Source organism: Bombus vancouverensis, chromosome 6 (genome assembly GCF_051014615.1).
Source record: "Bombus vancouverensis nearcticus chromosome 6, iyBomVanc1_principal, whole genome shotgun sequence".
NCBI lineage: Eukaryota > Metazoa > Arthropoda > Insecta > Hymenoptera > Apidae > Bombus > Bombus vancouverensis.
The window spans coordinates 7226348-7247446 of record NC_134916.1 but is presented as its reverse complement, the minus strand read 5'-3'; the positions used below and the strand labels follow the sequence as shown (position 1 = coordinate 7247446).

At 43.1% G+C, this 21099-nt stretch overlaps 3 protein-coding genes across 3 annotated transcripts; 2 read left to right on the top strand and 1 right to left on the bottom strand.

Annotated features, from left to right (window-relative positions):
- Positions 1-4499: 4499 nt before the first annotated feature.
- On the top strand, positions 4500-7704 carry LOC117158067 (uncharacterized). Its single transcript, XM_076619124.1, is given in 4 exon segments — positions 4500-4542; positions 6360-6632; positions 6935-7162; positions 7263-7704. Coding segments are annotated over 4 exon segments (894 nt in total). The 3' UTR covers positions 7613-7704.
- Positions 7601-11030, bottom strand: LOC117157971 (uncharacterized). The gene is made up of 3 exons (XM_033336352.2): positions 10810-11030; positions 9393-9872; positions 7601-9248 (listed from the first exon to the last, which is right to left on the bottom strand). The coding sequence occupies exons 1-3, from the start codon at positions 10874-10876 to the stop codon at positions 9154-9156; spliced, it is 642 nt and encodes a 213-aa protein (XP_033192243.2). The 5' UTR covers positions 10877-11030; the 3' UTR covers positions 7601-9153.
- Positions 11031-12709: 1679 nt separating this feature from the next.
- Toll-7 (Toll-like receptor 7) lies at positions 12710-18489 on the top strand. The gene has a single exon (XM_033336350.2). It carries the CDS (start codon positions 12819-12821, stop codon positions 16992-16994), a length of 4176 nt encoding a protein of 1391 aa, XP_033192241.1. The 5' UTR covers positions 12710-12818; the 3' UTR covers positions 16995-18489.
- The last annotated feature ends 2610 nt before the right edge of the window (positions 18490-21099 follow it).

Here is a 21099-nt window from a genome sequence, read left to right as displayed (position 1 = left end):
GTTATCTACCCTCTCCTCTCTCTTCCTTTCGTTATCCGATTTCCTTCAATTCTCGCGCGCTACGCGTTCCTCCACACATTCTCTGTCTGTCTATCTGCCTATCTTTTCCTCTCTTTAGAATGCCATCTCTCTCTTTTCCGGAATATTCGAGTGGTCGTTCCACAAGTGCGAATTAAGTGCTCCCCCGACTCAATTCGACGCAGTTTTAACGATACTCGTTACTCTTATTTCCGCTTCTCTTTCCCCTTCCCTTTCCCTTGCGCGTACAATCACGCATCTTCTCTGATTTATCCACTAATTTTATGGATTTATCACTTTCATACGCTTTTCATACTCTGTCCTTTACTTCGAATTCTCACAATCAGTTTACCCGAGTTTCACAGTTTTGCGTTCGTCGAGTATGCACGCTACCATCACGCACAAGACAATAGTAAATTTTCTATGCAACAGAAACGCGCGCATACCTGCGTGGCGTCGCGTCGTAAACATGCTTAGTACGAGAGCAATGAAACGCGTCGATGATACACGGAGGTTAACAAAATTGAAAGGTTACGCCGCAAGATCACGCGCTCGCGAATACAGCGACATTTTCTACCGACGATTGACAAGAATTCTTTTTCGGCTCTTTCTCGAGCTGCCTCTTCGAAAAGTACTTTAGTTCTTGAGAATGTCAAATACACGGCAAATGTTTCTTACCAATTAATTTTATACACCAAAAATCACCAATGTCTCATATATCACGCGAGGCATGAAGTAAAAATAAAAATTGAACAATTATTCGCCACGCGACAGTAATAGAGAAAAGCAACTAGTACAGCCCTGCTACGAACACTATTGTACGAGTAACGAATAATTTTAATTATATTTTTATCTTTTATCGCTAATTCGATGATAGCGCATAGAATAGCCTATTAATTTATCGTTAGTGTAGGAAACAGATTAATTAACGTTCTGATATCAGGTTTCCTTTGGTTGCTTCGGGAACAAGAAACTCAATCTTGAATTCATGCGGCGCGCAATCGTCGTAATTCGTTGAGAAATACTAACAGATGACAGAAGCGTATAGGAAAATACATCGAAACTATAACGAAATAAGATAAAACGTTTCAAAGACTAATGATATTTACTAAAAAATAAAAAAGACGATGATGTCGTATTGACAAGTACGTGCTGCATATATTAATATCACGAATAAAGGAGAAGTTGATTTTTCTGGTGTTGCGTAATTATTATGCATAGCTCTGGTTACTGATTACGCGATGATCTTGGAAACAAACTCGCGTACAATACATTACGAATCACCGAGAGATTATTTTCCAACTCGATTCAACTGCTTTTAATACTTTTCGTCTTAATTAAGGTATTTGATCTTCGAAAAATTGCACAAGAAAAATCACTGCTGTTTGAAAGAGCGAAACGGCAGAATAGGACGATCCGTGATTTGACACGAGATATCGAATTTTGATAAATCACGCTACAAAGGCATCACCGTTCCTTGCATTTCGTTTAAGTCGAGATATTTTAAACGTATGACAGACCGAGCTGACTTTTCTGCGCTTTCTACACCCTCGAATATTGTTACGTCTGATAAATTTCAAGCATGAAATTTTAACCGTGGGAGAGTTACGTTTGGAAGCTCAAATATCAATACGGTACAGATCCTTTTTCCTACGGTCTGAAATATTTTTCTAAACACACTTCCTCTCTATAAATTCCGATTCTCAATTTGAGAAAAAATTCTACAAACGATGGTTTGTGAAATAGAGTAACACTTGTATAAGAATGTCATATTTATCTTGCTATAAGTTCAAGTAGCAACAAGAATGCGATTAGATAGGTGGTACTTACATACAGTAGTAACGAGGTCAGTCAGCTTCGAGTATCCGCGAATCGTCCCGTGTACACAAACAGATCACACATCTAATAACCTCGTTCCATCAACCGATCACATATTTTCTCCGCGGCGACCTCTCGCATCTGTCACCCCAACAACGAATCACCCTTTTCGCTTTGTCGCTCGCTCGCTCACTATCTCGCGACACACGCTCACCGAGAACGCTATCAGCTGAGACTACGAGGGTCGCCGATAGCCAACGCGAGAGTCATCCCGACTGATCTCGATGAAAAACGCAACGTCGGTTGATGGACAGCACGCGTGGACCGCACAAATTGATTCTATCGTAACGCAAGATCTTGCACTCCCGAATCCAGCACCACGTCTCCCATATCTCGTCCCGCGACGACAATCGATAAAAGTCACCTCTCTTTCTCTCACCCTATACCTATCCTTCTCTTTCTCTCTTCCTCTCGTTCTTGTCTCTCTTCTTCGTTTATCTGTTCGTCTCTGGGTATCCTGGTTGTCGCGAGCACTCTCTATTCTCGATTCTCGATTCGCGGTAAGTATCAAGAACGATTATCCCATGGAAGATCGCAGCGCGACATTTCTGGGCAATCGCAGATATTCGAGAGTCGGGAGCAACAGAGTAGCGCGGCTCGCAGCTAGCAGCGCGGCCCTTTGCGCGTACACGCGTGGACCGAGCACATCGGCTGGTTCAGCAGCCACCGATCGATGATACGTTCATCAGGATTCACCTTGGGCGCATATTCGAATCTCGCTGAAACTCTGTCGCTCGTACGTTCGCTCTCTCGTTTCGTTTCTGCTCACGACCGTCGATCTGCGCTACGACACAACGCGACCCGACGCGGAGTCGCGACGTCCGTGGCGGATCCGTATCCGTTTCCCTGTAGCTCGCCTAGTCAGCTCCTCGTTCCTAGACAACGTGTCGCGGGTATATTTGCAGAAGCATAGCAAAAAACGTTGGTTCGCTAGGACGAAACCGTGGGAAGAATGGGGCGGAAGGTCGGAAGTAAGGGAATACTGAACGTCACGAATGTAAGGAGGAAACGGAGAAAGAAGCGACGAAGAAAAGGAGAGAGCGGAAGAACGGAGAAAAGCGGAGAGAAAAGAAGCGAGAGCGAAAAGTAATGGTGGACGAGAGTGGCTGACTGTTTATACAGAGACGAAAGGAGGGAAAGATCGGGAAGAGAACACGGCAGATGGATGTAGATGAGGACGAAGTGTGGTAGAGAGGAAGTTGCGAGCCCCACACCGAAGGCGAGCAGAGGAGAGGCAAAATAGAGGGATACGAGGTAGAGAGAGAGAGAGAGAGAGAGAGAGAGAGAGAGGGAGAGGGAGAGAGAGAGAGAGGGAGAGAGAGAGCGTGCTCTTATTGACAAAGGACAGGGACTCCGCCCCTGTCGAGAGAAAGTTACACTCACGTCTGCGCCTCTTCTGTTGAACGATCTACGCGCTCTCACAGAGATCCCTGGAATTTCGCTTCTGCGCTTCTTTCCCAAAAATCGAATCTTTCTCGTATCGTTCTTGTTCCAACTATCACCCACGATATCGAAAGACATCTCATTCGTTTTTGGGCGTGTAGCGTTATGTTTACTCGCGTGAAACACGAATTAACGACGACAAAAAAAAACATATCAAATGCATACAAAATACCGTTTCGTGTCCTAGTACGTGAAACGGGACGGCGTTAGGTCTTGAAATATCTAACAACCGTTCTACATAAGACATCGTTTGCCTATAACGAAAGTTTTAGCGTAGCGAATCGTACGAAGAACGTACAAAAACATGCGTTGAATATTAATTTTTCTTTTTTTCATCGTGTACACGTTTACGTTTAGGTTGCGACGGTCGTGTACATAAGCCGGCAGTGCTTTCTCTCGATTCGATTTCGATACAGTTTATATAACTTCCGTATCTCTGAGGTTCAAGCTTCATACTGTGATAATTATGCGAATATTCGTGACGTACAACTCATTATTGTATCAGCACGGACAACCGTGCGCCGCGTATGGCTATTTCACAATTTTCATTGTACCATCTGCGGTAACATACAAGTATAGTTGGTAAGAGGATACTGTGAACTGTTTTATGTTACCAGCCAAACAGCCACGCACACCAGCGATTTGTACATCGGAAAAAGAATTTTATTGGCGCTGCTACGCAGCATCGTGACACATTTTACATCCCCTGGGGAACATCGCGTTGTGTTGCGTTTCTTGCTTTCGTAAAATTATTATTAAAGGGAATAAGTAATTATTATAAATAGTTATTAATCTGTTAAATGCGGAATTTAATTTCCAAAATCCTTTACAGAGCGCGCAGATAAAATTAAGCAATGGCGAATATACACGTCGAATGTAGAACAAATGTTCTTTTTATAAATTTTACGAAAAAAGTAAGTCAAAATGATGAAGGATTATATTTTTATTCGATAAAAAATGAACAATTCATTGTTGTAAAAGGTATTGTCATTATGAACTTAAAAATTGCCAAAAAAATAATAAAATTCATAAAGAAAAATTTAAGAAATTCAGTTGATTTCAGTATCGTATTTTTTAAAGCAAGATACCACATAAAGTGACACTTCGTCAAATCGAGCACTAGTAATGGTGACTCCTTACGAATTCCATTTTTTGAACAGATGGCACGTCTTCGAAGTGGATTTGCTTTTAATGGTGTAGCTGGTATAAAGTTATATAAGCTGATATAAAACACAAAACAATTCGAGGAATAGCTGATATACACAGCAAAGTACACAAAACAATTCGGGGAATAGTCGATATACGCACTTATGGGAATAATCATATAACCAAACTTTTTTTTATAAAATACATGATATTTACTGAAAGTATAAAGGAAACATACCACTAAATGTCATTTATATTATTTTTTATTAAAATTTTGAGTTTTTATAGTAAATAGTAATTTTTTATTTCACATGATGAGTATACACGTCAACGGGATCGAAATAAAGTTTTGGATTGACGTGTTTACACGTCGAATGTAGTTAATTGGTTAAAAAGGAAGAGTCTTCGAAAACGTGTAATCCCGTTTAGGAAGGAAATATTTTTGACAAACAAGAAAAAAACAAAAGACAATGATCTATCTAAGGACCACGCTGTTTTCAAACATTGATATTTTCATCACGTGTTAGAAACATGTAGTTCACTTCTCTCAGTTTATGGCGTTGTTCCGCAGTCTCGGGTATCTCCCTTCTACGAAAGCATCGTGAATGTCACGTTTCGACATCATTTGCATAATCGGAGAGAAGGAGCGAAACCAATGAGACGGAGAAACGAGAAAAATTGCAATCACCACGATATGTGGTGTTAGATCGATTTTTGCAAGCACAGTTCAAGGAGAAAACGCACGGTTCGCACGATTTCGTTCCCTACGTTGCCCTATGACGCGCAAAACAAAACGACGAAAGAAAAGCCAAAGTCCCGGCTCCGGGATTCAAGCGTTTCGTTCGTTTCTCCGGAATGTCAGAAATGTCAATCAAAGATATGCTGATTCGTAACACTTGGGGAAATTCTAGCTAGATGACTTTTCTCAGAATAAACGATAAATCCCACAGTATCCATACGGCGTGTATCGCTTCCATGCCAGCCAATTTATCGAGCAATAAAGTAAGAGTTTCCATCGAATCGTTCGTGGACAATATACATATGATATTGCACGATATATTTGAGCGTAAATTTGTTAACTCGTAAACGGTCCGATCGATTCGATCCTTCGATAGGACAAAATATATAACCTATTTTAGTTTTCAAAAGAAATTTCAAGTTTGTGAAGTCGATGATATAATTTTAAATATAAACTAGATAGTACAGAAAAGCTTATTTTTATGTCTCATCTTTCGAAATTTCCCTACACATATATTCCATACACGTAATTGTGTTTACATATAGTCGTACAACTATGAATTTAATAAAATAGTAATGTCATCACTGCGTAAGATATAGTTTTCTGCTATGAAACTTCTAAAAATTTTAAAAGAATAAGATCTAAGAATTAGAAACAAAAGTTAATATAATTACGATTAACTGCGGTTAAATATAAACCGTGATGATAATACGCGTGTTAATTAAATATACGTATTACTTTCACGTTTAATAATTTACGTGTCTTCATGCAAGAAACCGTTGTAAATTCAATCATATCGTTTCATCTGATACAGTTTTTAAAGGATTACTGCAAATTGGTGAAACCTTATGTAAACGAGCATTTGTCCAAAAAAATTCCAAGTTTGGATGAATTAAGATCTCTGGTCGAATAGGAATTTATTAATTCTTATGGATTAATCCCTACCTGCGCGGTATTTGCGCCCGGATGTTTAACCATAGCTGGCAAGAGCGCCAATCTCGTGGAAAGTAAATCGTTATCCATGGTAGGTGCAAATTCAATCATTTCTGCGATGATGATTCATCGCGAGTCCCGACTTTTCGCTTGCACGATCACTGAATATGTACTTTCCTACGATCGTGCCGCACGGAAGCAGCAATAACGCGTGTAACGACACACACATACATACGCACACATTTGCTTGGTTTATCTTCCCTTGAAATAAAACAGGCCATTCAACTTGTCACGTTAGTGGTTGGTAAACGCAATCACGGCAGCGAATGGTGCCAGGTTAAAACGTTCTTGGAGAATACCGACGGGGAAATGTTCAAGTTTCGCATGGATGATGAAAATCTTTGCACATTAGTAGAAGAAACTTCGTGGATACGTTGCTTAAAAGGAACGATACGAAGTTTCAAAGATAGCCGAGGTATTAGCCAGTTCGTTTTTCAATCTCCCCGACTATTAAATTCTTTTGAACGCAGCAGATTGTTTAACGCGTTTTTCGTTAATCGAATTTTCATTACCCATGCGTAATTAATTATATTAGCTATATTTTCGCTAATAATTTAGGTAATTTCTGCTGGTATTGAAAGGAAGAAAAATCTATGTAATCAAATTCTTTTTTTAATGTTTCCGAGGCTGACAGCCAAATAAACAAATAGCAACAACGCGACGTAAAAAATGCGTACGAAACACGTGTTGGTTGAATGGAATCAATATTGTTAACAGCACACGTTCCTGGCTTTCAAATCGTAATCGTATCCAGCTTACCAGCCAAACACGGCCTCGGAAGCAGCTCCGCCCTGGTCGTGGCGTTGTATACATTTTTTGAAGCGATTACAAATACTTATACGGGCAATGTTATGGGGAAGACGTTGATATGTCACTTGGTGGAGAAATTAGAACTTCTGTTATCGGGAACGAAGATGAGATTTTCGCATTCGATGCAATTGGAACGCCATTGATGTTCAATTGATTCTTATCGAATTAAACAATGTTAAAAAAATTAAATTATTGAAACGGCGTGGCGACGAACATAATCGAATACGTTGCGAAGAAATTATGACAATGATGAACACAATGTCTCGATGGCGTATTCATCCGATCGGTGTGTCCATGATGGAATTTTTATTTCCGCAAGAAACAATGGAAACGGCCAATGATGTGATTGACGAGGATAAAAGAATAGTGGAAATGACGAATGCGATTAGAAATGAACAGTGGGAAGAATTGGGTAGGATTATTTATCAAATGTTTCGGTATATCATGTAGCTTGATTAATTAACTTGATATTTTGTTTTGCCATTGCGTAGTATTAATATCGTATAATTCATATAAGCAAGTATTTTACATAGCTTGTTAAAATATTACACGGAATGTAAATACAATACACTATTTAGGCTGTAGTTTTTTTAAATATATATATTTAGGTATCTTTTCTTATAATAGCAGGTCGCATATTCGACTTCAATTAATATGTTTCAAAATTAGTTTATTTATGTACCGCACATGTTTCCTTAAAAATAACTCAACTCTCGTTACGTCTCTCTGTAAATTTCGATTTAACGTTCATAACATACATTATAGGAAAACTCTTACGAGAAAATCATTGTTCTACGTGTAAACACTTAAATTTTTTACCCGATGATATTAAACGTATCAAAAACATATTCGAAACTATAGAAGGATATATTAGGGGCCAGTGTTATCAATTACGGTACATCTATCGTCACATTGGTAATTTAATTACCTTCTTTTAAAAATAAAATACTTATTTTAAAAAAAGAAAAGAAAGAAAAACGGAATGAAATAAACGAAAACTAAATCTCTATACATTTTGCTCGTATCAGAAAGAAACAAAAGTCTAAATATAAATGAAAATACGTATTATACGATTATATTAAGTAAAATATTAATTAGCATATTACATTTCCTTATGAGGCGAATACCAACTTCAACATTTGTTGTAATCATATAACTATGTCTCCCAACAGGTACAAAAATCGAAACTAAAAACTCAATTCTTTTTTGACTCGTACGAAAATTCCTCAACAAGAATATCATTTAATGAAGGCATGTACAGGAGTATCTATAATTTATACGTACGAACGACCCTTATACCCTTAGAATATAAAATATTCTTCACACCCGAAATTAATAATTAAATGTCATCTTAGTGAGAAAAGTAATATTGAAGAATATAATTATAGAAAATATTTCATACTGGAGTTCGTTCATACCATATCATTATTTATGTGCAAATCTCCTAAACTTTAATCGAACTCTTTTAAACATCTCATACTTAATCCTTTTACATATTTTGTTCTTGCTATAAATATACACATAGGAACCTTTATATCTGTGTATATTTCATCGTTTTTATATTATTTTAACCATTGTTTTTACGTATGGCAACAGCTGATAAACGAGTTCAATAAAAGAAAAATAGAAGAGTTTTACGAAATAATTTTCATTTGAGCAGAAAATATTACGTGGACTTGTTATAGTGCAAAATTGATCTTTTTGATGGAATGTGTATTTGATTGGTCGTCAACTTGCGTATGCAAATTACGCATGCGCATAGTAATACTATATTTGCTTTTCTATTTCTCTCCTCCTCTCACGTCCTCAAGATTCTCTTACTTTTTCCTCTTCTTCTATGCACATAGTATTCGTTCTTTCTTTTTCATAAATATAAACACTATTACAATGCGCGTGCGAACATACGAAGAGACAATACTATAATGCGTGTAACTCGTCTTTGTAATTGGGTACAAAGAAACGAAATTCGCGTTTGCACATCACATTACTAAGAGCACTTAAACCACGCGACACTTAAGTGCGTTATAAAAATACGTAATATTATTATGGTAAAATTCATAGTTTCCAGTTCGAACGACTGCATTTACTTATTGGAAAATGGAATTTTCGCGATGACAATATCTGTATCATAGTGTGCGGTAGTTTTGTTCATTGAATGCTCTATAGACTTTCCAAGTGACAAAACTGATTGCCATTAAACACGTAGCTAAAATGATGCCACCTAGAAAAGGGAAACGTTTTACTTAATCATGTGATAACATCGCAAGTTTCAATGTACGTGTATATTTCTAAAATCTCCAAGCAAAATGACTATTTGAGGAAGCAACAAAATACACACAAACAGAATGTATCGTTTTTTACTTACCTAAAAAGCTAAGTCCATCAAAGTGTCGTTGTGTATAAGATGGAACAATTTTTGTCGATGATGGAACTGGAGTAGTTATAGGTGTTGATGAAACGATAGGTGTTGTATTGTTCGTAGTCGTAGGTGTAACTATAGTCGTAGATGTAGAGTTTTCAGGCGTAGGTGTTTGTTTGGTTGTTATTGACGAAGTTGTAGGTGTTGAAGTTATCGTAGTTGTTGTTGAATTGGTGGATTCTGCACCATGATCATTGTCAAGAGCAGTATCGGTTTTTGTTTTGTTACTAATAGTGGTGTTAGTAGCAGGAATAGTAGCAATGGTACTGGTAATATTGTCATTGACATCTGCATTTTTAGTTACATTGGTACTAGAATCCTTAACTAGTGCAGCAGGACTCGAGGAATTTTTAATAGATGCAGTACTATTGACTAGATCCACTGTCTGCTGATTGATAGATTTAGTATCTCCTTGGGTCGTAGCAGCTGTGTAAAGAATTAATATTACATATATTATTATAAAATCTTTCCTTTGAAGCTGCTTATAATAAAAAAGGTAACAAAGGTAAAAAATGTAATTATAAATGAAAACAATATAAACGAGATATAATTATTACAGTTTAAAAAGGAAATGAATTTGTACATTTTAAAAAATGGGTAATAACGTAAAATAAAATTAATCGAAGTAAAACGATATCACGTAAAAGAGCCGAGGATCTCGTAGAAATGAATAAAATTGTGCAAGATGATTATTTACTGTATCTAATAAACTTTAGCGATTATATTCGTTAGATCGCAAAATCTCCTGCCGTATGGCTAAGCGTATAGACAATCGTAAATATAAAATCGATAATGGTAAAATTCTACAGCAACATAGTACAACTATTAATTAAAGAGTGCGAATAAACGATTGAAGGATTAAACGATTACACGATTAGACGATAAAAAGATGAAGGATTTTAGGTACGCCTATGTTTCTAGAGACATCGAGAAATATAGCAAGGGTCTGTCTTGTGTAATACGAAACAAGTGAACGTGCCACTGCGTGCAAACGAAAAATGCCTGCGAAGTACGCGAGACAGTACGTATATTACTATTTCTCGCGTAAATCGAATATTTTACGCGACGTTTCGAGAAGTATTAAAAACATAGATTCAATATGTATCAACGTAACAATAGTTAAATGTAAAACGTTTATTAAACGCCACGTAGATGACCGATGTTCGACAGAGAATTTTCCGTTAAAGTCGATTATGTTTCGTGCACATATTAAATAAATGAATGCACACGCCATCAACGGTACACGTAGCTTGAACAAAATATTACAAGAAAACGGCGCAGTACCGAATTGATTAGTAAATTAAAAAACAAAGTTAACGAAGCAAATATGTACATGGTGAAATATTAATATGTATATACTCACCATTGTCAGCCGCGATGGAGCAAATTGCCGTAGCTAATAAAACGCAGGTTATATACACTAATCTCATTTTTACGGCGAAAATGCGAACAATCTCAACAGTCGCGTATGATCTTTACCAAAAGGCCGATGTCGTTGAATGGATTCCCCGCTACAAACAAGTACAGAAACGCAGGACCTAAGCTTCTGCCAAAGCTGAAATTGAACTGATCGCTGTCGCTAGCATCAGCTTCCACTTCCACCAATTGCAACTGTACGAAGACAGTAGCGACGCTATACGTAGTATGTGTATAACTTTGGTTTTTAAATATATTCCCTAGATCATTCTTAATTTCATGTTTACCACGGCTCTCCTCCAAATAATATTTTTTGTCGCCAATCTTCAAGACTTAATTCAGAATTTAAATGTTGTAACGTACTTGAAACATATGCATTTAAAATACTCATTAATTACTCATCAACGATCTTCTAATTTGGAGAGAAGAGATTCAATATAAATAAATAAATATGTATATTTCCATTAATTTTTTTTTATTTGGATAGTAAAATAATTTATGTGTGTGTAAGGACTTGGCAGCACCTGGAGATCAGCGGATCACAGATTAAGAATCGCGGCCGTAAATGGTTTGTATGACGTAATCAAAAAATTGTAGATATTATTTTTGCTTCATGCATTATCGGTAAAAATTTGGTAAATTCACTCGTATAACGTTTTTCAATATACATATCCTCTACACTCTACATTGTTGTATGATATATTATACGCGTTTGATTGATTTTATGCAAACCATATAAAATTAATTATTTGATGAAAAAAAATATCGTAATGCAACGGAGAATACTGGAATTTTCTCGAATAAAATACATTATATGTGTAGGTTACTCGTGTACAGGGTTATTCGAAATACGTGAAAACGTTATGGAAGGTAGAATAGATTCGGTATTTAATAGATGAAAATGGGATAAATTCGAACTTTGAAAAGCGAAGAAAATGAACGAAAAAGGAAAGGAAGAAAATGATTCGTTGCTTGGAATATTTGAAGAGCTTTACGATTGAAATTTTGAAGTAGTATCGACTAAGGGATCTTCTAACAACTTAGCATAATAGTTGTAATTGGAGTAGAGAAAAAATGAACCAACCAGCAGGGAGTAGAGTAAAACCGGTGAGGTGCACATACCGAAGCGCATATGGACGTTATGTTGTTTTACATTCTGCTCTTGTTCGTGGCGGGTTGTTTGCAGGATATTGTAATAGAGTGGCGCACTCTGGCGTTGTAGCGAGACATCGAAGAGGAACGGTCGGGAATGCCGATGATGCGCGGTCAGCGGTCTGCTGGATCAGTGCTGGTGGTTGATGCGAAGCGAGTGTACGGTAGTGCACGGTCGCTTCGCGTACACGGCTTTGTACGAACTGTTTTCGTTCTGTCGGTGTTTCGTTAAAGCGTGCTCGTACTACTTGATGTAACCGCGTGAAAACATTCTCGGTAGGGAAGATATAGACGACGAAGGTTGATCGCGAGATAAAAGCGACGAGGAGGTGTAATCTTTTGGAAAGAAAGAACAGTTGGAAGCGAGGGTAGCGAGTGACGAAGGACGAGTCGAGGAACGTAGGGCAGGGTGCCTCGCCACCGGCCTACGAATAAACGACAAGAGAAATGGGCCGGTCCGTACTTACGTGATAGGAGGTGCATGAGCGCGCGCGCGCTCGCACTCGCCTGCGTGTGTATGTGCGTGCGTGTGTCATCATCGCTGTGCGAGTGTGTACGCGAGCGAGGGGGCGAGAAAGGGTGAAAATAGTTTGATTAGATTTGGAAAGTGATTGAGAGCCGATCTCGGGGGCTGGTGGCGGAGGTGGTGGAGGTGGAGGTGGAGGAGGTGGTGTTGGTGTTGGTGTTGGTGGTGGTGGTGGTTGTGCTGGTGGTGGTGGCGGTGGTGGTGGTCGCGATCGCGATCGCGTCCGTCTCTCGACTCTGAACTAACCGAAAAGCCGTGCGCAACCATCGTCACGCAAGATGACAGCGAAGTATGTTTTTATCACGCTGATGAACGCGGCTTTTCTTTGCCTGGCATCAAGTATACTCTCGGAATCGGCCGGAGCTTCCTGCAAGTGGTTGTCAGAGGGTGGGAACGACACGCGGTCCGCGGACTGCACCCTTCGAGTGTTGGATCCTGGCGCGATCACCGGTCTGGTTGCGTCGCTCGACGGCGCTCTCAAGCTACGGATACGTTGCAGCGACGTCCATCACTTCGAGAGTAGCTTCAACGCTCATAGTTGGCAACGTCTGACCAGCTTGCACGAATTGCACGTGCACGGCTGTAAGGTACTGCGGATACCAGAGGGTGCGTTTCAACCGCTCCTCGAGTTGAAGAAACTGACTGTGCAAACGTTCAACGCGGTATGGGGTGCCAGCCGTTTTCTCGAACTCGCGCCGGACTCTTTCCATGGTTTGCGCGAATTACACACTTTGGAGATCGTGGAGAGCAACGTGCAAGCGTTGCCGGCGAAACTACTCTGCTCGCTGGATAATCTGCAAACGTTGAATCTGACGGAGAATCGTTTGCACGACGTGAGCGACATCGGATTAAATCGACGCGGTGGCGATTCGGTCGAAGGAGTGGAAGTAGTCGAGGGAGCCGACGGAACCGACGACGATTCGCCACCGTGTCGCGCTGACATTCGAATTCTAGATCTGTCGCGTAACGAGATCACGCGTTTACAAGAGAACAGCCCGCTGCTTGGCCTTCGTCAGCTGCAAGAGTTGCACCTGCAGCGGAACTCGATCGTCGAAATTGCCAGTGACGCGCTCCAAGGGCTGACCGTATTGCGTACATTTAACGCCAGCTATAATTCGTTGGACTCGTTGCCCGAAGGTCTGTTCGCCAGTACGAGGGAGCTTCGAGAGATACACCTGGCGTACAACGGGCTCCGCGACCTGCCCAGGGGTATATTCACCCGGCTGGAGCAGCTGCTCGTGCTAAATCTTGCGGGCAATCGACTCGGCAGTGACCGCGTCGACGAGACTACGTTTCTCGGACTGATTCGGCTGATCGTTCTCGACCTCTCTTACAACATGCTCACGCACATCGACGCGCGTATGTTCAAGGACCTGTTCTTCCTGCAGATCCTCGATCTTAGGAACAATACGATCGATCGGATCGAGAGCAACGCTTTTCTCCCACTTTACAATCTGCATACCCTCGAGCTGTCCGACAACAAGCTTCACACCGTGGGAGCGCAACTGTTCAACGGTCTGTTTGTTCTGAATCGGCTAACGTTGTCCGGCAACGCAATCGCCAGCATCGATCCGCTCGCGTTTCGCAACTGTTCGGACCTGAAGGAACTGGATCTGAGTGGTAACGAGCTTACGTCGGTGCCGGACGCGTTACGCGACCTCGCTCTCCTGAAAACCCTCGACTTGGGCGAGAATCGGATTAGCAATTTCTACAACGGCTCGTTCCGCAATCTGGATCAACTGACGGGTCTGCGACTGATCGGCAACGACATCGGCAATCTGTCGCGCGGCATGCTCTGGGATCTACCAAATCTGCAGATTCTGAATTTAGCTAGAAACAAGGTGCAACACGTCGAGAGATACGCTTTTGAACGGAACGTGCGACTCGAAGCGATTAGACTCGATGGAAACTTCCTGTCCGACATTAACGGCGTTTTCACCAATATCGCCAGTTTGCTGCTGCTCAATCTGTCGGAGAATCATATCGAGTGGTTCGACTACGCGTTCATACCTGGCAACTTGAAATGGTTGGATATACACGGGAATTTCATCGAAAGCTTGGGCAACTATTACAAGATTCGCGACTCGAAGGTGAAAACCTTGGACGCCAGCCACAACCGTGTTACCGAGTTGTCCCCGTTGTCCGTGCCGGACAGCGTAGAATTGCTGTTCATAAATAACAACTACATCAGTCTGGTACGACCTAACACGTTCAGGGACAAAGAGAACCTGACCAGGGTCGACATGTACGCGAACATGATCGAGACGATGGAGCTGACGTCGTTGCTATTGACCAAGGTACCGGAAGATCGAGCTCTGCCGGAGTTCTACATCGGTGGAAATCCGTTCAACTGCAACTGTTCGATGGATTGGCTGCCAGCGATCAACAATCAGACATCGACCAGGGAGTATCCACGTATCATGGACTTGGACAACGTAATGTGTCGTACATCCGGACCACGTGGCGTAGCCATTGTGTCCGCGTCAACGGCCAGGTCCGAGCAGTTTCTCTGCCGCTACGAGGCCCATTGTTTCGCCCTGTGCCATTGCTGTGATTTCGACGCGTGCGACTGTGAGATGACCTGCCCGGCAGGTTGCAAGTGTTACAACGACCGCACATGGAACACGAACGCCGTCGATTGCTCCGGCCTGACCGTCGAGGAGATACCGCGGCGGATCCCGATGGACGCTACCGAGGTCTACTTGGACGGGAACGTGTTGCGCGAGCTGCAGAACCACGTGTTCATAGGACGGAAGAACATGCGAGTGCTGTACGTGAACGCCAGTGGCATCGAATCGATCCAGAACCGTACGTTCAACGGGCTGAACAATCTGCAGATTCTTCATCTGGAAGACAATCGGATACGCGAGCTGAAGGGGTTCGAATTCGAACGGTTGTCCCATCTGCGCGAACTCTATCTGCAAAACAATCTGATCGGATTCATCGGTAACCTGACCTTCCTGCCGTTGCGTTCGCTCGAGATATTGAGACTCAGTGGAAATCGATTGGTGACTTTTCCGGTATGGCAGGTCACTCTGAACGCTCGCCTCGTCGAGCTGTCTCTGGGCAGCAACCCGTGGTCCTGTCGATGCAAGTTCTTGCAAGAGCTGTCCTCGTGGGTTTCCGACAACGCGCATAAGGTGGTGGACGCTAGCGACGTTTGGTGCTACTACGGGGGGGACGCGAGACCAGCGTACCGGCGCCGCTTGAACGTCAACGAAACGGTCTGTTCCGATTACTTTTCTCAAGGTGGCGTCATCGAGAGTATCATGGTTTCCGATTACTTGCCTCTGGTGGCCGCAACGCTCTCGGCGGTGCTGGTTATTCTGGTGATCGTCGTGCTCGTCTTTATATTCCGCGAATCGGTCGGTGCGTGGGCGTACTCTAAGTACGGTTTACGGTTTCTGCGGGCCGGTAAACCGTCGGGCAAGTCGAGCGGAGCCGCGACGATGCCGGCCGCGGCTGCACCGATGGCCGCCGCGTGCTGCGACGCCGATCGCGAACGCCTCTACGATTGTTACGTTTGCTACAGTCCGAACGACGAGGATTTCGTGGTGCACTCGTTGGCGATGGAACTGGAGCACGGTACCGCAGGATTTCGACTGTGCCTGCATCATCGCGACTTACCATGCGTACTTCGTGCTTCCGCACCGGCCCCGATCATCTTGGAAGCGGTGGACGCGTCCCGCCGTGTCCTCATCGTTCTCACTCGTAACTTCGTGCAAACCGAATGGTCCCGTTTCGAGTTTCGCGCGGCGCTTCACGAAGCACTCCGGGGACGAGCGGCGCAGTTGATCGTCGTTCAGGCGGGACACGCGTGCCCGGAAGTGGAACGCGATCCCGAGCTACGACCGTACCTTCGAACCGCGGCGGCGATCCTTACCTGGGGCGAGAAGAGGTTCTGGGAACGTCTCCGATACGCGATACCGTCATCGGTCAATACGATGATGAATCCCGCCGATATATCCGTCGAGAGTAAATCGTCGCCCCTCGTTTATAAGCGTAACATCAACACGTACACGTTGGACTGTATCGGTAGCGAGAAGACGAGCGTGTCGACGCTACGCGCCCAAGAACGTGGTCAAAGATCCCTGTTTAAAGACTCGTCGTCCTCGCCAACGACCGCGTTGATGTTGCAACACGCGCCGCCCGCCTATTCTTGCGGCACGGTCTCCATGCCTCAGCAACAGCTGCCACCTTCGTCGCCGCAGCCTAGGCTGACCGTCAATCACGCCTATCGAGACGCGGTTACCGTGCCAGGTAGCAATCTCATCGGCACCAACAACACCACCATCAGCAGCGGCAGCAGCGAGGATCACAGGAGACCGCTGTCCGAGCACATATACTCGTCCATCGACTCGGATTATTCCACGCTGGAGAGAACCGCCTGGAGACAGCAACAACCGCCGCCTCCGCCACCGCCACCATCTTCCGGCCAGGCCTATCTCGTCTAGCTTCGCGCGCACCGATTCTCTTCTGCTTGTGATATACCTTGGATAAACGTGAACGAGGAGCTTTTCTTGCTTTTTGTGTTCCGTTCCACTGCCGTTTCACTACCGTTTCACTGCCATTTTACTGCCGTTTCACTACCTGTCGCAAAGGGGACGGTATGACCGCCGAGCGTCTGAGTATCTAAGCGTCCAACTGGCTCCAACGAACTAGCCGACTAACCAATTTGGACAATCGATAAACGAAACATATATTTTCTCGATTTTTAATTCGCGTATCGAGTGTCCATGGTTACTAGGGGAACGGGAGAGAACATCGAATTCGATTCGCCGCGCCACTATACACGTACCTCGGGAGATCGTCGTCGAGCTGCTGTCGCCTTTTCACAGGCTGTGCTTAAAACGAGGGAGACGTTGTTAGTAGCGATAGAGGAACGCGCGATTAGTCCAAAGCATATACTATGTTACACGCGACTACTATCCAAATATTTGTCCGCGACGATCTTTTTTCTTTTCTCGTGAAACGCGCTCTTGCTTTGTTTGATCGGTAAAGGCGTGATTGTTCACTTTTCCACTCTTGCCTGTTCCCCCATCCCCCCTTTTTCCATCCCTTTTCCTTTTTCCCCTATTCGGTCTATTCCCCTATTCCGTCTCTCTTTTTCTTCTTTTCTCCTCTTCTATGTACCTCCCCACCCCCGCCCGTTATCTCTGGTCCCCGTCTATAGCAGGCTGCTCTCTCTTTCGTTGTACAACTAATTGCGCGCGCGCGCGCACACAAACTGTATCGTGCGAATTTCTGAATGGCGTCTCGCGAGAATCTAGTTCGACGGACACTCTCTTCTCCGCTCCCTCTTCCACTTGGCTCGACGACTTTACACCGAGCAATAAAGTATAAACACACGCCGTCTCCTTTGCGCCGTGAAATCGGTTTTAATGGCGATTTAGGGCCACGCTCTTGTACATATCTATTATTATACGGAAGAAAGGAAACGCAATATGTAAATAAGATTGCAAAATGTTGCAAGTTTGTGTCGACGTACGTGTACATTGTATATATATATTATAACTATCAACTATACATATACGAGAGGGAACGATACGTCGATTCGGACGTGTTACGGTTTTATCGGCGCGTAGAAAGAGAGAGAGTTTTAGCTTGGATTTTGAATTCTCGACTAGATAGACGATGACTTTTTGTAATTTTATATGTCCGGTCCGATGATAACACTGTACGATATGTAAATATGTATATCACAAAACGTTTCGCCTCGTGTAAAATATTATTCGCCGCGTAAGAATAAAAAGGAAGGGAGGAACAAGTTACGAAAATACAAATCGAGAAACAAAGCTCGTAATTATGAGTGAGAAACGGAAAAAATGGAGAAGCATGCGCTTCGCGATACTGTGAACTCACACGACACAGGTTGCGCGTATGTCGTAAACTTAACTGTATACTTGATTTATTTAAATCATGTGAATAAATTTATAAAATACGTTATTACACGCTTGCGAGCCTATACCCCGATTCTGCAACCGCTTCCCAATCCGCATACTGATTTCTACGCGCGTGAATACTCTAATATATTGTATACACATCGTACATACTACAGTGTAGTACGAGTCTCGGATCATCCACTTTTTTGCCATTTCCGATCTTCGATAGTCTAAGACTATCCTTGTCGCTCTGTGACAGTTTCTCCGCGTGTAAACTTCCGTTCTTGCCCAGATTTTTCTCGGAAGGCTGATTACCATAGTCTTTCGCTCGTATCCTTTCATAGAAACGTTCGCGAGTCGAGGGAAACCATAAACACGCAGTGGATTGCGATGGCAATGTATCTTCGATCTTCGTTTCTCTATAACAGCACGTGGAAACGTTTCTTGAAAGTATGTTCGCTTGCCACTGTGTAATATGGATAACGTGGATGGTCTGAAACTCGCCCACGATACTATTATACTTTGTTTCGATCAAATTTTCTCGTCTGTCGTACGAAATTAGTCACGCGTAAATATTTCACGCGGTACTTAAGTAAGTAGGTAAGTGTGCATCCTTCCTATTGTTCCGATGGAAAGACGCTAAATTTTTTCATTTTCGTTCTCCCCTTTTTTCCAGTGAGTATCTCTACGTTATCGTCATACGTCATTTATAGCGTATTTTTGCCACTATATTTTACCTGGTATTGTTCAAACAAATCGAAAGAGATACAAGCCGAATTGATCGTGTGTTTACGCCACGTATGCTTGTTTTCAAATACATATTCCATCCCACGTTTGATCAGAATATTTGCAAATATATTCTATGGAAATGACCTGTGTAACAGTGTGTTGTTTCTCATATAACCGTCGTTGTCGTTACATATACCGTACTATGTACTATATAGATCGCGAACGGAACATTGATCCTAGTCAGCGCCACCGCGCACTCACTGCACACCATCTGCACACTTACATTATTAATGCGCCTACTCCACCGCCGCAGGCTCCACGTACCACAAAGACCAATGTTTCTATTTGGAAAATCTTTTTCTCTCTTGACAAACGGACAAACGATCCACGACATTCCCACTTCTCAACATCGACCAAACTAGAGATTCGTGAATCGTCGTCGAGAGTTCCGAGTACCTATCGACGTACTATATGCTTCTCGTTTTGTCTTCGATCGCGTTTCGTAAGCCAATTTCCCTCGTTGGGAAAATCTTTCGACGTACCTCGTTCGCAGAACGACGACAGCGAAAAAAAAAAAAGAAGTTAAACACGACGGTCGCGTACTCAACGTGTAATACACGTTTTTATTCCACAGAGAAGAGCTTACCAGGTGTAGGGAAATAAAACGAGCCCGAGGAAAGTTTGTCAGTAAAGTTTTAAGCGTATAGTTGTTCCAAGTGCTGATAGAAATCTGTCTCGTTCTCTTTTGTTTCCCTTTGTACGTTCGTTCTTCGTTGCTCGTCCATTCGTTTACGCCTCTTTACCCTTCTTTTCTACGTATAGCGAGCGAGCAGCCAGGTGTCGTTTAAGCGCGCTAGTATCGCATAGATATTCGTAAAATATAACTCGCGCGGTGCTCCGGTAATCGAGTGCGAGTGGGCAGTACGCTGGAAACCAGTTTTCTCGGTTCACCGCGGTATGTAAGTACAGCTGTAATTACTCGCACACCGTACTTATGCCGGCCACGTGATCGAATCTAGCCATAGGCTCACAGGGAATCGAGTCTACGGGGCATTCTCGGCGTGGTGCGGCGCGGTGCGCGAGCGCGCGATCTTTGCGGTATCCGCGAGAACCGCGCGCCAATTTCCGTTCCGTATCGTGCCGGTAAGAGCGCGTACAAGGCGGGTCGATTGCACGAGGTTTGCTCTCACTACTGCACCACGCGATTCAGGAGAAAGGGAATTCACGGATAAAACGGTCGAGCGTCCTCGAGATTCGCGAGAGCACCTTTCACCGGAGATGAAAAGAGAGAGGAGGGGGTGGGCGCCACGCGTCGCGTCAAGTTCGTTATATGGGTCGTTCTTGCGAAACACCATTGAGGACTAAAGCCGAGCAATTGTCGGCCTTGAAGATCGCGTCCGATCCCAATGGCGCAACCGACAGGACATTGGCCTGCATCCGATCCCTGTATGCTCCGGTATGCTCCGCGATTTACATACCGGCCTTACGTACCTTACACGCTTCCTACATCCCATTTGTTCCCTCTTCTTCTTCTCTCTCTTTTCCTTTTTCCCCTATCTCGCCATACCTTCGCCTTCCCTCTTCTCGACGACAACAAAATAGTAGTAATCTTCCCGTTGGTATATTGCTCTTTCGATCGGTAACTCCCTTATCGATAATGAAATCAATTTTGCGCCGAGTTTCACCTCCGCCTTCGACAGTTACGCCCCTGCTTCCCGCTACCCCGCTTCCCTCTTTTCTTTGCCCTGGTAACGATGCAATGCCAAGCGGCTCAGGGAGAGATCTAATACCGATTTTTTTTTGTCGGCAGATCTCCTTCCCTCTCTCTTCTCTCTTTTTCTCTCTCTCTCCCTCTACATTGTGACAATAACCTTTACATATCCTCTTGGGTCGAATTGTCATACGATACATATGCCGATGTATTCCAAAAGGCTGGCGACCCGTGCTC